The sequence below is a fragment of the Lampetra fluviatilis genome, chromosome 2, assembly GCF_964198595.1.
Source record: "Lampetra fluviatilis chromosome 2, kcLamFluv1.1, whole genome shotgun sequence".
Lineage (NCBI taxonomy): Eukaryota > Metazoa > Chordata > Hyperoartia > Petromyzontiformes > Petromyzontidae > Lampetra > Lampetra fluviatilis.
The window spans coordinates 33,562,702-33,579,198 of NC_136276.1; the positions used below are offsets into that span (position 1 = coordinate 33,562,702).

Sequence of the window (16,497 nt, forward strand, 5' to 3'; positions counted from 1 at the left end):
GTGATAACACGCCTGCGGTCTTGCATGAATGGGTTTGGTTGCAGTCGAAAATGTTGATTTCGACAAACCGGGCTCAGGCACGCAGGAAAGTGAAAGCCGCTTTAGTGAAACCGATTTATTCATGGGAGAAAAGCCGGTTTATATAAGGACTGGGGGTTACGTTAAGTAAGGAAGTTAACCATATTTTTGGTTCTTTCGGTAAAGGCACGTAGAAGGGAAATAATACAAATATAAAAATATTAAACAATAAAAAATGATCACGACGATTCGACTGCAACACAAGCAATCATCATCAGGTGTGAAATCCACAGCAAGGAAATTTGATGATTGCTTGTGTTGCAGTCGAAACGTCGTGGTAATTTTTGTATTGTTTTATATATTTTATTATTTCCCTTCTATGTGACTTTACCGAAAGAACCAAGAATATGAATCTCTGCAGTCACGAAAGCTTTAAATCGTAAGTTAGCCAGTGTATTTTTGCGATCGATTTCACGAAACGTGTATTAATCGTCGTCTCCATTTACGCGAAGGAAGCCAAGTCGAGTTAGTGCAAACGATGTAATTAACCCCCTTTTATAATAACGGGCTTATCTAATGAAATAAAGTAAACTGCTTGATTACATCCGGTTTAACAAATCACGTGTTTATTGCATTAAAACGTAAACCATGTTTTCAAAGCTGTTGTGTTATATGATTATTCGGAAAGGGCGGATGTAATTTCTATTGATTCTAGTTTGTGCAATTTACATGCGTGAAAGGTACATCTGTAAGGTTTTGACTTGATGTGATATTGTATTGTTTGCTCGGCTTTGTTGATTTTATGGTTGTCCGTTTTGCAGCACCGATTTATGTTCGTCCGATACTTTGCAATCCCAGTGGTTCGTTAGCGTAAACCGGCAAAAGTTGATGCGATTATTTCGCATAGTTTCTAATTAGTCTGTGTAATTTGAGAGATATACTTAACGTGTTTAATGCAACCGAACGCGGGTGTCTAAATGCACTTTCGCGTCAATAGGCATATGTGCAAAGCATGTCTACTAAAGGTTTGATTACCGATCGCGGCTAATAGCATTAGCGAATGATATCTAAACTTGACCTAGGCCTCCCCGATGTTCTACGTATTTGTGTATTCAACTTCTTTCGTTACCGTACGTAGCGAACCGTGGCTAATCGGATGTGCGAGGGTAAGCACGGCAAGGTTGATTAAGCCATAATAGAGTTGTTTTTGGTGTTAGATCGCGTACGTATATAAATGTGTCATTAAACCCGCCACCAAGGCTGATGAATCCCTGTACTATTGGGCCAGCACCGGTGTTGCGATCACAAATACCTGGGAGACATACTGTCCACACCCCCAGCACCATCATAAGTTATCACGAATTGGCACTTGCCCCAACAGTTTGTGTTTAGATTATTTGGCTGCTTTACATTTCCACACGATAAACCACGTCGCTGAGCTATCATTTGTGGCCTAGTTGCTTCTGAAAACGAACTAACAGGTCAGTGGGCTTTACCTGGTAAAATAAAAACAGTTTTTATATACAGTATTTATTTGTGATTAGCTTACCTTACTTTTTTGTATCGTTTGTTGTAATTTTCTGACTGGACATCTGTGAAAAAAAAGCTGAATGACTCATCGGGTTTCTCCAGGATAAACAAGAATTCTGATTCTGTATGTGTGTGTACCTGGTCATACACCTGTCCATCCATTGCCTTGATCGTGCAGTGCTCGTCTGCTACAGCTTTGTCCAGATACTATATGCTGGGCACAATTCAGCTGTTGGCGAATGTTTCTTGTCCAATATTTGAGGGAAATGTAAGTGTCCATCACCGACATTGGGGAAATATCTCCGAGGTGATGTGCTTTGGCTTTCTCGTCACAACGTGGATCCGGCCCATTGTGCCGTGTGACAGGGGCAGTGCGTAATTGAGTAAGATGCAGGCTGGCAGCAGTCACATGCATGCATAATCCCACAAACACCATTCTGTGTCAAAGAAATATAATATTTTCTACGGCTGGGTGAATAGCAGCTGAAAAGTCTTTGACCACAAAGGCGAAGTCAGGAAATGGCTTCAGTTGATGTGCAGTGAATTGCTTCAGTGGTTCACTGTGTGGTCTACGCTCTGGTCGGTGTTTCCGCAATTGCACCAACTTCTTCCTTTGAATTTCCTCTTTCGAAGGCAGTAGGTGTATCCGCTATGAGGCAGGCGGCTTCGATTTAACGTGAACCATCGCTTTCGAGGTAGATCCAATCCCGGTGGTTCTTCCATGGGATCAGGTGCGTGTTTGGGATGTTCGTCACCTACATCCGTTGACGTTTCACTAAAGGGCAAAATATAATTAACAGAATGCGTAGCAGTTGGTGGGCGCGTGAGATCATCGTTTAATCGGGTTTCAAACAATGAGTGGCGCGAGCCCGACATATGGACAACGATTAGAGGGGGGTTCAGACATTGGGCACGGGAGGAGACGAGAGAGGCACAACCTCTCCCCCTCCTCGCAGCGATGGGGGGAGGTCGAGAGGGAAAGCATTGCCTCTCGGACACGTCTGCGTTGCCGTGCTGGAGGGGAATGATTTCCCATTGAAGCAGGGAGTACAGAAGTCGTCACTTTCTAAAAATGAAACTGGAGACCGGGAGGGAGAGGGGGCGAGATGGGGGGGGGGGTGCTGTGAGGCGTGTTGTTGGGATGCTTTGTGCGCCTTGGTATGGCTGCAGGGAGCGTGATGACACAATGTGACACTCGCTTATTAGCGGTCGCAGTAGTGCAGCACAGAAGCCTTAGCAAGTGTGAGTTTCTCGTCTCCGGAACGCCTCGTACTGCATTCAGGGTGTTCTCTTGGCCACAGGGTGACTCATTTCCATGAGTCTGCGACAAAACTCACCCACAGCTCATCAGACTAAAGTCATTTTGTCGGTAAATTCCCGGACATGGCTGTCGAACTCTGGAAACTTGATAGCATTATTAGCTGTGGAACTACAAGCATAGTTTCTGAATAGTTAGACACTTTTAAAAATCTGTTTTTTAAAGCAAACATTTACCAAATATGTATGAATCTATTCACACTGTGCTCAACCTTGGGGTAAGCCTTACTTTTCCAGAATGTCTTATAATCTGGAGAACATGGTACACCTACTCCTACCAAAGCCTATGTGGGTCCATTGCATTTGTGGGGTCTCAAAATGGTGCTTTTAACGCTGCCTCAGGGCCAACAAAAATCAATCGGCATCTGACACAGGGAAGAGGCTCCGGTATTGCCGTACTCTGCTCTGGACTTTTTGTATAGTGTGTTAACCATTAAGCAAGTGAGACATTTTACAACTTAAAGCCTTGCACCATCTGTACCGACAGTGCCAAGGCTTTTGATTTCATGCTTATATTGGTTCTCCTCCAATTCCTGTTAAACACATACAACGCAAGGCACTTCGCAGTTCCTTACCATAGAGCTGTGTACAATGCAAGGTGGCTTTTTTATTTGACTTAATGAAGATTAATGATGGCCTGTATATAGACCACCAGCAAGTATATAACAAAAAATGTGGTTTAGGTTAATCGGGCCAATTTTTAATCTTTTGCAAAAATAATCACCCCATATAAATCATTAGCATGTCCAATATAAATCATTGGAATATATCGTGGCTTGCTATAGAAGGTTGTTTTTCTTTCTTTTGGGTGGTGGAGCAGTGGTGCAGTGAATTAGCACACTGCTCTGTTAACCTGACCACCCGAGTTTGATTCCTGCCCATGACTAACATTCATGGCGGGTGATATCTGAACGAATTCTGGGCCTCCTTTCACCAAGCCGGTGTCACCAGCACGGGAGAGAATGGTAAAACAACCTGGGTTGTTTTTTTGTACATTTCCGTCTGAAAAACACAACACCACAGCTGAGTCATCTTCATTATCAGCCATGGTCGAGCCACTGGATGAAGGCCTCCACAAGCCGCCACCATGGCTCATGATCCAGTGATGTAACATTCCACTGAGAATCTGTACACGAGACTTCATTGTTCAAACTTTTCGGTGGACCTACGCCCCTCCTAAACTAGTTCCATTCCTTGGCTGCCATTCCATCCTTTTATTCTCGACTGTCAGTCATCATGCGTGTACATAGCAGTGTAGTAGTTTTTTCCTAAACATGTGCAAGCATGCTGATTCTCAACATGGAGAGGGTGGTAATGTCTGGTGGTGCAATGATAACCAGTGTGACGTAAACATCGGTGCGGCTTCTCTGCCAGCGGATGAGATGCAAAACAAATTCTCACTTAACGCTTCTCGGAAAACATTTGAGTGAGAGTGTTGGACCCACACTGCTGTCTTTCGCAGCTCTGTAACAACCGTGCATGATAATGGACCTCAGCTATGCAGCTCTGGAGATTCAGGGTATTGCCTAACAGTACAGGGAGCATAAATTGTTTTAAACAACTACATTTATAGCATTCCCACATGCTAGTTCTCAGCATGATAAGACGCTTGGGAAAGTAAGACAAACTTCGAGGTCCTTTTAAAATAAGTTTAGTTTAATAACCTGGAGAATACGGTACTAAGGAGAGCCTTTCAGAAAATGATTATGAATGTGCAGCTTTAAACGAGGAGAGATGTCTTCTGGGAGACTATCCTGAACTTGTGGTGGTGTCTTCAGTCCTCTGCTTGGGAATGTATTTCTACGGAGAACCATATTCCGGAAGATGATTCTGAACCACCTCGATTATGACGTCTTCTGGAAGACTGTGTGTGCTTCGGATTATTTGACCCACCCCCCGACATTTTTCTATAATATTGAAGGAGGGGGAAAAAGCGTTTTTTTATAATCTGGGGAATACTGTCATGGGATAAACTTTGCAACGTGAATCACTCACAAATTGTCCACAAGTGCTTAACTCGGCGGTCTTGCTTATGTAATCATTTTTTTCTCGAGGCCATCCAAATAGGGGGGGAGCAGGGCGCTTGCGAACTCGCCTCGCGGAGCATGCCCGGGCCCCAACGCGGGGCTTCTGTTGTAATTATTGAAGACGGAAGGGTGCAGCCCTCTCTCGCGTGCACGCCGCGTGAAGGAATGTCGGTGCGGTGAGTTGGTCCCCCCGGGAGGCTGATTCTGGGATTTGCGCGTTACCCCCGGCATGTCCCGGACAGGCCATGGCTCGGCCACGGCTCGGCCACTCGGCGTTGGAAGCATTTTCCCCAGGGTGCGAGACTGCAGCCGGAAATCCCAGTTTTGCCTTGACTATTTTATAAACTATGTTCACTTTTTACAAATTATTATTCTTACGGCGATGTCAGAGCGTGTTTTTATTCAATAGATGCATTTCCCAGAAAATGTTGCATTGCCAGAAAATTCATTGTTCGTCTTGTCATTTTATAGTTTAGTAAACCACTTTAGCAAAAACGAGCTTTTAGAATATTTCTGTAAAGTCACGCGTATCCTTCAAAGTCTTGTTATGTGCCACACAGAGAGACTAGAACACAATAGGCCCTTTCATGTTCGAATGTAGTTTTTTTTTAAATGCATAAATACTTTAGGGATTATTGTTTACCTTTGGCTTATGCAGACTGCTACTGACATTTTTTTTTATATGATTTCATATTGGGGCCAAGAAATAATGTTTAGTGAATTTTCAAAACCCGTTCACTGACATGAGAATTTTCTACTTTACGCCAAATAATACCATGGTCATCTTGGATAGGTGTGTATGCTCATGTAACCCATAATCGTTTTTTTGGGTTATATCGCGTGAATATAAATGTGTCGTTAAACCCGCCACCACCCGACACAGCCAATTAGTAAGGTTTGTCACAAATCTGGCTGTCCGCTATGATGATGCTAGCTGCAATTACTGGCGAAACGTCGTACTCAGATTGTAAATGTTGTGGATTTGCTTTCCAACACACCGGTGTGCTGTACTAGTAATGAATTGGCATGTTCTATTTACATGACAAACATTACTAATTGGCCATGTCGGGTGGTGGCTGGTTTAACGACACATTTATATTTACGCGATCTAACCCAAAAAGCTATATGCATGATATTGGTCGCGAAAGGCTTCCGTGTTAAACTCATGTAGCCCACTCACCTTTTCTTATACGTTCCCTAACCTTGGATGGCCTCGCAGACATTGCATTACTGTAAGAATGCTTGAGATTTTTTTAGGAAAGCGTATTTGTCATCCACATCATAATCATGAGCTGCGCTTCAAATAAGATTTGATTGCGCTGTCTATCACACCCCTCAGTATGTTCCCTCCCTTTGCTTCCATTCCGTCGGCCATCAATCCCTTGTAGTTGCAATGTGCTCTGCCCAAGGCCACTTACTTTGCCACAGCAGTCACTACGTCTCCTCCTGATTCGTGTTTTTCTTCGCTGATTCATATGGGCCTCTTTCTGGCTCTCGGTGTAATTCAAAGCATGCGCCTCTCCATTTTTCCTTTGTGTACGTTTTCAGATTTTGTTTAATTTTCTTTGCCAGTGACCGTGTTTTTTGGCAAAGTTTGTCACAGCGGGTAGTCTTCACCGATTGAAAACCTTGTTCAGGCACGTGGATCTATCTTGGTTTTTCATGATCGAATTAAGTTTTACACAGACACTTTGTATCGTGTGAAAAGCTTATCCTGTAACGTATTCCCCTTGGTAATCAACATAAAGGGGCAGTGACTACAATAGTGTTACCGTTCTGTGTGCACAAGCTATTGATTGCTCATGTAACATTTAGGCTCGTCAGTGGTTTTGTGAGTAGAGCAGTTCCTGTGGTGACTGCACTATTGTGCACGCACAAGATTATTCATGTCACGTTTTAGTGTCGCCACTGTGACCACATTAAGGTACAGTGCATTTAATGTGCGTGTGTGTGCGTGCGTGCACGTGTTGTAGGAAGTGGTTTTGTCGTGGTGGTCAGCGCACTGCCCTATGTATGTACGTTGTTGAATCTTTTTCGCACCGTACGTAGCCCACCGTGCTAATCGGAGGTGACGACTCGAGTTCGTTTCCCACTTGCAGCGAACGTAATGTTTATCTGCACAGATCATTGGCCTCCCTAGAGTCGACTCCGCCATAAATGAGTACCTGTTGTAAGTGTGTAAACATCAGCATTGGAGGGGGGGGGGTATGAGACGAAGGCAACCGGGCGTGGTGGTGTTGGCCCAACCCGCCCGCGTTGTGTGCCCACCGACCTTCATAGGTGCTCGCTGATAGCACTTGTCCCCACAGTTGGTAAAAAGGCTATACGGGCGACCTTTGTCTTTGTGCAGTATTTAAAGGGACATTTAAGTGGAACATGCATTGTTTCGACCGGAAACACCGTTTTAGGTTCGTAAAACCAAAAAGCAGGAGACACAACCTTTGCATTGACAGAAATGGAACCCGCGCGCGATCAATGTGGGTTATTTAATCCTTGGCGTCTCTAAATAGGGTAAGAGAGCTTTTATTTCAGAAGTTGATGTTAAAAAATCCATAACCTAAACAGTCGCGTGGAGACATTGCAGCATGCGAGAGTCCTGGTGTGGCGCAGGGTGCTCTTAACGTGAAGTTGTTAATATTATAATTCGTTGTAGCCGCCGTGGTGTTTTGTGTCTGTCTAGCCGCATTGCTTCCAAGCTGTAGACGCTGTCGCCTTCAGCTATTTTTTTTTGGGTGGTCGCATTGTTGTTGTGTTTACAGCTGCACGTAATGCTTTCGCGTTCATGGAAGCCATTATATTCCTCAATTCAACTTGGTTTTGTAGTAGCCAATGTGCTGCTGCTGCTTTGGTGTGCTCATATCCTGATGTGCTTCTCGCGGTTTTTCTAAAATTCCGTTTGTAGTTACCTGATATTGCACCCAGAATATTTTAACGGCCGTGCAGCAGAAATATATTGGCTCCCCAGCAAGAATCATTCATCCCTTCTGTTATTCAATGAATTGTCATGATTTAGTTTCATGATTCCATGCTTATTTGTGACTACGGTGCATATAATAATATCAAACTCGAGAATCCATTATTATATATAACAAAAAAATGAATATGAATGGCAAATCGTAAGAGTCCTGTGCGCATTATTGAATGCATGTTTTGTTCGTGAAAGAATTGATTCTAATTGATGCATCAGCCTTAGCCCACATCACTTTCACATCGCCGCCCTTACACACGAGATTACTGTTACAGCAATGCGCTATGAACCCAATGACCTGAGTTCACTTCCTGCCCATGGATAACTTATGTGGCGAGTGATATCTGAAACGGTCCAGACCCCACACCCACCTTCACATACCCATGCTGACTGGCATGGTGAAGTATGGCTAAATGACCCCTTGACCAACACGGCGTGGGGAGGCCTTCATCCAGCAGTGGATAGACGAAGGGATAGACATTATTATTGAGCTCTAGACTCTTTTTTTTAACGCTCATTAGCTATTTGAGGGAAAAGTGCCCAGGAGGAGAACAGTCGTGGAGATTGAGCAATGACATTGGCTCGTGCGCAGGTTCTGGGTGTACTCTTGGATCGCTGGACAATGTGCGATGGTAGGGACTTGGGGGGCTTTTCATCCAGAGATGGATTGATGATCCTGGTTGATGATGATGATGAACCGCAAAGCACATTGAGCTTTCTGCTGGACTGTCGCCATCTTGTAATTAACTCAACACACTGCTACCACGTGGGTGCACAAAACAATCCTGGCGGACCATGTACGTTTTTACAGCGTCACTGAACATTTGTACTGAGAATATAGGCTCTAGACGTTTCGCATTTTTAAAAAATTGCAGCAACAATGTGGAATATCTCATCATCACATGCAATGTGCAACGTCGCATATCCGACCTTCAAATGTATGCCCTGACCAATCAACCACCCACACCCAGCGCAGAATTCGTTGTATGTTGAAAATCTTTCGTACCGTACGTGGCCAACTGTGGCAATCACAGTGGTGCAACTCATTTTCTATAGATGTTCACACACCTGACCTTTGCACTTACCTGCCAATATCTCACTGCCCCCAACGATTGGGGTATGCGACGATGTACTGTAACAAAACTATGGAGGGCCTTTTTTTACCAATCACCCTGCATAGCAGCGTGGTATGTTGATGGTGCCGCAGTTGTAAAAAAAATAGCAACCGGTCGTAGCAATTGTAGAGGGGCCATCCTGCTCCGTTTCACGTTGTGTAAACGATGAACCACAGTCGCATTGTTTCGTGGGCATAAAACGGTTTTGGTGTGTTTTCATTTAAAGCTTTCGTGACTGCGGGGATTCCTATTCAAGGTTATTTCGGTAAAGTCACGTAGAAGGGAAATAATAAAATAATAAAAATAAAACATTCTTTTATTATGCAAATTGTCATTATTAAAAAAATGTACGTAAAATTTTGTATGTAAATTTTTTATTATTTTATTATTTCCCTTCTACGTGATTTTACCGAAAGAACCAAGAAGAAGGGTTTTGATGTGGTTATGGAACAGTCGCCCATGGCCACAGTGCAGTTTTAATTGTACTCCAGTTATTTTAAGGATGGCTAACATCACGATAATAAAAAGCTAAATGTGCAGCCCTGAAATTTCATGCCCACGCCATTGCCGGCGTCAGGAGTTCCTCTAGTGGAAGCTCTGGCGGTATTTTGGTCTGCTCTTCCAGGATGGCCAGACGTCTTGGAAGACACGTGGGAGTACCCACGATTTTACACCACCACCACCACATACGATAATTTATACTGCTGGATAGATATTCTTGGTTCTTTAGGTAAAGTCACGTAGAAGGGAAATAATAAAATAATGAAAATAAAACATAATAAAATTACATTTTCACGACGTTTCGGCCACACCGCAAGCAGCTGTCTTTCCGACAGCTATGTTTCTTCACCTGAGGACGGCTGCTTGCGTTGTGGCCGAAACGTCATGAGAATTTTATTTTAATATTGTTTTATTATTATGTTATTATTTCCCTTCTACGTGACTTTGCCGAAAGAACCAAGAATATGAATCTCTGCAGTCACGAAAGCTTTGAATCGAAACTGCTGGATAGAGTTGGAGGGATTTCAGAAACTTGCCCCATTGTTTCAACTGCTGGTGCCCGGAGGTTGAATTGAACCAGCAATTTATTGATTGCAGGTCGAGAATGTGAAGCATTTAAACAACACAGCAGTCAGTATTCCTCACTGTAATAAACTCAATGAATGGACCACTTGAGGCGCTACCATTCGCCGCGATGTTGAATAAATAATCTATTCTCAAATGGAATAATGCCCCTGAATCGTGGCAATGCATCGAATCACCAGTAGAAACATACACCGTCTGTCTGTATTGTAATACTTTGTATTGTGCTCACACTGACTAATCTGCATCATGTATTAAGCATTGTAGATCTAGTCCATTCATAGTTGGGATATATTGGTTTTCTTGCAACTATTACAATTACCACATTCTTGAGTGATGGTGTTCAAAGCACATTACTTTTGATGCCACATTTGACCGATTAGTATTCAATACTAATGCAGTTCCTAATCGATTTAGACACTACTGCTTCCCCAGTATTTGTCGTACACACAGCCAGTATACGCATAGTTATCTTATGGAAACAGGTGTTTAGTTCTTTGTCATGTTCAGCGATTTAATCGACCAGAACATCTCCTTGGCACAGCGGAGCGTAATGGGGGACGGTTGAGTGGTTTGGCTGAGCTGGACAGATTGGTTGAGCGACCATGAGTCCAGGCTTATAGGCTTATGATATCCAGCTGTAGCGATATGAATTTGTGTAACACTTAAAAGTAAAATTTGTAATCGCGATAGTATTCCAGTTATATGCAAATACGAACTTGCTTTTCATGTTCGTAGTTCTCAAACTCGGCAATATATATTTAATGTCCTGGTGTATTGCAGCATGTGATTTTTTTAAATGAATGAAATAAACCGGCGACACTACGTACATATACAATCTTTCTGTAAAAGTAACATGTGTTATATCGCGCTCTTTATTTAACCAGGAGATCAAATAAAGCCACCGAGAAACATGAAGCAACTGCCTCTTTCACGAGGGTAGCCTGGGTCGCATCAAGAACAATTGAACACTATATCTTTTTTAAACATTAAAACAAATGTGCAGGATAACAGATCTGTATTCTGCTCACTGCCCACTGCTGAATATGTAAATATCCCTCGATTCCCTGGTCTGGAGGCTGGCTGCGGCACGGCCTGGACAAGGACATGACGAAGAGAGATGCACGTGGCTCCGTGTCTGTCACTGCCACCGGCCGCCGAGATTAATGGGCGGATTGGATGTACGATCACAGAGGAGACGAGCGGCCACAGCCATAATGCGCCAGCACGGCTGATTTGGCGATGTGGGGATAATAATGGCAGCGTAATCCAGCAAAGTTACACGTCTGTGTGAGCATTGGGTTCAGGAGAACATTTTACGTATCACCGATGTGGAAGCGGCCTGCTTTCACCAGGCGTAATGTGCAGTGGAAGTTAAGCTTCATTGTACTTACATCCGAGTAATTCACTTGGCGTGTAACACATGGTGTACAGTATTGAGCTGTGTGCTACAACAACATTGCCTGTCATAAAGTCATTGACAAATTGGGCCCGACGCTCAGTTCTTTATTTATTTTCCAGAGAGTCATTTGCTGCTGACACCACATTCTCATTCAGCAAATCAAACTTTTACGTTCAGCATTTAATTGGCATTCAACAAAAATACACAGAAACCTTCGGTCTTCGGGGCTGTACCCCTACCCACAACTTACAATAATGCGGTCCGCAGCCACATCAGGCCTACGATTTAGGAACGGCGGACGAGATATTTGTTTTATCCTGTCGCTGCGAGCATCTTGAGCCATAATCGATTACTGGAGGGGAACAATGCATTTGATCAGGCAGGCAATGTTGTGTTTCTAATTCAAATACCATACGCTCAGTCACTTTTGTCACTGCATTGTGCCGCATGCAGCGACAGAGTTGTCTGGGGTGTGTGTAATGTGTGGTGGTGACCAGATTCCCGCTCACGGCCAGGCTCAGTGACGATCATCTGAACCGGTCCTGGGCCTCCCCTTGGTTGACTCCGCCTCAAATGAGTACCCGGTGCGGTGTGTAAACATCAACATTTGGGAGACAAAGGCGGCCGGGGCGTGGTGCTGGCCACCCAATCCCCCTCGTGTGCCCTCCCGGCCTTCATAAGTGCTCGCTCGGAGCACTTGCTCCTACAGTCCGTGCAGAGGCTGCAGGTTGCGGACCCCTGCTCCACGGGATGCCCTTGACCGAGCAGTGGCGTGAGCAAGAAATTGCAGGGCCGCACCTTTACCGTTCACCTGTCCGTCCTAATCTAAGTGATGCCCGTTGCAATTCGTCACAGCAGGTCGTTGTGCGTTCATTTGCATGCATTGCGATCGATTGAAAGTAACATTTTCACTGGGGTGCTGGGGGAGGGCTCGTTTCGAAATGCGGTGGACAAAATGAGGAGGAAATGCAAATGGCATCTCAGCATGGCACAGGTGCCCCGCGTGTGTCTGTGTCCATCCCCGTGTGTCCGTGTGTCTGTGGCCATCCCCGTGTGTCCGTGTCCGGCCATCCCCGTGTGTCTGTGTCCGTGTGTCTGTGTCTATGTCCGTGTATCTGTGTCCGTGTGTCTGTGCCCATCCACGTGTGTCTGTGGCCATCCCCGTGTGTCCGTGTCCGGCCATCCCCGTGTGTCTGTGTCCGTGTGTCTGTGTCTATCCCGTGGACCCCCCTAATGGAGCATCTTCACTGGTTGAAACATTTAGGCTGGCCTGCCTACGATCCATCCTGGTTTTAACCAGGCTGGACTGTGTGAGGAGCTCACAAATCCTTGAAAGATCTGGGCAAAGTCCCATCGGTGAGCTCCTCCGGCAGGCAAGGCTGCGTTGGCTGGGTCATGTAGCCCGCATGCCCAGCCAACGCATGCCTAAACAGCTTTTGTTCGGCCGGATCGAGGGGGCTAAACGGGCGCGGCACGCGCTAGAGAAGAGATGGAGTGATGTGGTACAGGAGGACGTGGAGCTGAGTGGACTTGCCGATGACTGGTACCAGCGGTGTCAAGATCGGCCTCTGTGGAGGAGGCTCGTGAAGGACGCTACTGGGCAGTTGGAGGCAGTCGCCCTCCAACAACAACGGAGGGCGGAGGAGCGACGCTCACAACAACGAGCAGAGCGCCGGGTGGCTAAAGCACAGCAAGTAGGTACAGTAGGGGGCACAGGTGGTGCATCAGCCAGTCATCTGGGTCATCTCGGTCAGTCGACCCGTGGCACCTGCTGGGTCTGCCCCGTGACCTCCTGCCAGCGGGCGTTCGACACTTCACGTGGCCTCAAGGTGCACGTGGTCTTAAGGTGCACTTGGCCTGGCACAAGCGTCGTGGTGACGTCACCGCCACTTAGTGGCGAATGGCGGTTGTTGTTGTTGTGTCTATCCCCGTGTGTCTGTGTCTATCCCCGTGTGTCTGTGTCCGTGTGTGTGTGTCCATCCCCGTGTGTCCGTGTCCGGCCATCCCCGTGTGTTTGTGCTGGAGGGAGCACGCCGGGTTTTGCTTTCCGGCCCCGTGTTTGTGTTGGACGGGTTACGACCCCCCCACTCCCAACTACTGCCCACTTCTTTTTTTTTACACCGCGGAATTGAAGTCCCGCTTTAAAACTTCCCATCTTTTAACGGCTCAATTTATTTCATTTTTTTTACGCCTCAGTTGAGCGCGCACAGTAGAGAGAAGTATGTGCCATTGTTTGGACCGCTGCCGTTGAATTCCCTTAAAATAGATTGCTAAAAGAAAGATGTATATATGTGTTTTGCTGTCCTGCACACGTGGCCTCACGGTACAGTGCTATAAAATTGTATGCGAAGAAGCGTTGTTAACTGTTCGCGTCATGTTTTGTCGCAGTACAGTAGTGCCCGTTGTTTGCTGAGCACTTGCAACTATGCAAACAGGGCTTTCCTGTTTCTCTACCTGTCCCTGCAAGCGCCGTGTAACTGATTCCTCTGCACGCCTCATGGTCTGAGATGTAACAACAGCGATAGTCCCATTGCTGTGACTAGTGCATTGCATGGCGCAACACGTAAACATTTTTGATTGTATGTGAAAGGTTTTTTTTATGAATGGAACCAGATGGAAGTGCATTATTCAATTGCTGTGTGTGTGTTGTTTGGGCATTAAATAGTTCTAGAATTAAAGAGTACAGTGTAGACGTATGCGGACAGCTTGTAAAATATCCACCGTGTCATGCAAGTTATCGTTGCAAGCTTCTGACCATTATTCGATGCGGCCGTCGTGAAAATTGGCTACCTTTTGCTTGATAATGAAAAATAATATCTCTGTTGTAGACATTGCTTTGTACTTGTAAAGTTGATAAAATGTACATATTTGTAACCGTGCCTTTCGTTCGTGGGTTTTGCAAGAAGAATGCGTGGTAGGATTTGTGGACGAACAGCTGCTGTTTGGTTCACCATTCCTTGCACGCTCAAAATTCTAATCTTTGTGTGAAGCCGTTTACGCAACTGAAGTTCAACATTGTATTACATCCTTGCGGGGGAACCGTGGGCGCAAGGAAGTTCATGCATTGCAGTCACAAACCACGGTCACCACAGTTTAATTCCTGGCCATGGATAACGCTGAGCAGCGTGGTGACGTAAGGTCACCTCCCCCACCGTGACTGAGATTAACATGAGATGACCTTCACCCAGCAGTGGAGTGATGAATCTGTGATTAATTATGATCATTGTGCATGATTATTTCTGGTGTCAGAAGTAATATTCCCACATATGTTGTGATAACTGCCTCAGCCGGTTAAATGCCAATGTTTCAGGTTTATAGTAACGTTCATCTGCTTGCATGCCATTTTCAATAGAGACGATTTTGACCTGTACCACCACCGCTTTTTAGACTGCTGCCTACCTAGGGACTCTGGCAACACACCGGACTGGCAATCCAGAGGTCACCGGATTGAATCAATCTCCTGGCGCAACAATCGAAAAAACGGTGCAAGTTTCCAAAATCCCACCCCCCCCCATGACTCAGCAGTGTAAATGGGTACAGCAGTCGATTGATAGAGACATCGTGTGTGGTAGGGTACAGTCTGGGTACACCCACCTCGTCAAATACGGTACATCTGGCCAGCGCAGAAGAGTGCTCCCTCAAGGTACCCTTTAGATCTCCCTTTAGTGGAGGCCCTATGTGCCATCAGTGGTGTGAAAAATTAATTACAGGGCTGCACTTGACCTTTTACCTTGTCCTTGTAAAAGTAAATTCTCTGAAATTAATTGGCGATCCTTTGGTTGGTTAACACCGAAGTGTTCGCAGCTGCCGCGTCGCATAGTGCCTGTGCAGCGTGTTCATCTCGAGCTTGACTTTCTCCATCGCGGCTTGAGATTGGAAGAGGTGGCGGCGGTCGCAGGTAACGTAATTTTTAAGAGGCGTGCGGGGGGCGCTGTGATGTTGTGTGCCTACAGATGAGCTCGGCCTCCTAGGAGGGGGGTGACGGTGCTAGAGGAGATGGCAAAGGCGTACGTGGACGCGAGCCAGAGCGGAGTGCAGGCGGGGCCGTCGGGCCCTCGTTACAGCCTGCCCCGCTCTCCCACGCTGGCGGAGCGCCTCCTGAAGGTCTACAACTACTCGGACAGCGTGGATCCTGCCAGCAAGTTTAAGAACGTCCGCTACGGGGACTCGACGGATGTCAAGGTACCGATGGATTTCCACCAGGCCCCTTCACCGAGTCCGCTCATGGCTATGTGCGTCACTAATTGCTTTGGCTGGGTCACGGTCAAAAAGCCCTCATTGCAAACACTGGGTGGGAAAGTGCTGCGTCAAAGGAGCCTACTTGGGCATGCCAGCTTCACAGCTCTGGCATTTGTATTACTTTGCATCTAAGGGTTGAAAGCCTCCATGCATTCTATGTCTATTTGCCCGACTGTCTGTGTCTCTCTCTGAAACAGGATGGCACATGATAATGATAGAATTGGAACAAAACATTTGATTAAGTTGTGTTTCTGTTAAGGATTTAACCCAAAAGAAAGCCAGCCAAAACTTGGAGATGAAATCCAGAGCAAAAAAAGACTACCATATAAGCAAGTACGAAAGCGCGTTTTCCCTGACAGCTACTCGTCAGCTTACATCCTGATTATTAAAACACTACGTCCAAAGACAATCGCAAGTTGCAAAGCATTGCAGAATCCATGCAAATGCACGATTTTTCCCAACTTGTCAAATTATTGACATGTTTGTTTTTTACTGGCAGCAGATAAATAATGTTCCTTGAGAAGTTTGCATATAATGCCCCATGTTTTTACAGTATGGTTTTATTTGGGTATAGATTTATATGGATTTTTAAACAGCTTTCTCAATCTAAATTTTACTTGAATCAAAGAATATAATTATTTCAAGGGTACTTTACAATAATTTTGCATATTCTCAGGTTTTTTCGGTAAAGTCACGTAGGTAAAAACATTAAAATTTTAATGTTTTTACCTACGTGACTTTACCGAAAAAACCTGAGACATTAAAATTTTAATGTTTTTACCTACGTGACTTTACCGA

At 45.3% G+C, this 16,497-nt stretch overlaps 1 protein-coding gene across 5 annotated transcripts in view; it reads left to right on the forward strand.

Annotated features, from left to right (window-relative positions):
- The window catches only part of LOC144946091 (focal adhesion kinase 1-like), a 67,992-nt gene that overhangs the window by 1,118 nt on the left and 50,377 nt on the right, over nucleotides 1-16,497 (forward strand). For all 5 annotated transcript variants that reach the window (XM_078874797.1, XM_078874836.1, XM_078874817.1 and 2 more), the window contains exon 2: nucleotides 15,414-15,642. In XM_078874797.1, the coding sequence (XP_078730923.1) occupies nucleotides 15,457-15,642 (186 nt within the window). In that variant the 5' untranslated portion in view covers nucleotides 15,414-15,456. The remainder of the gene's footprint in view (nucleotides 1-15,413; nucleotides 15,643-16,497) is intronic.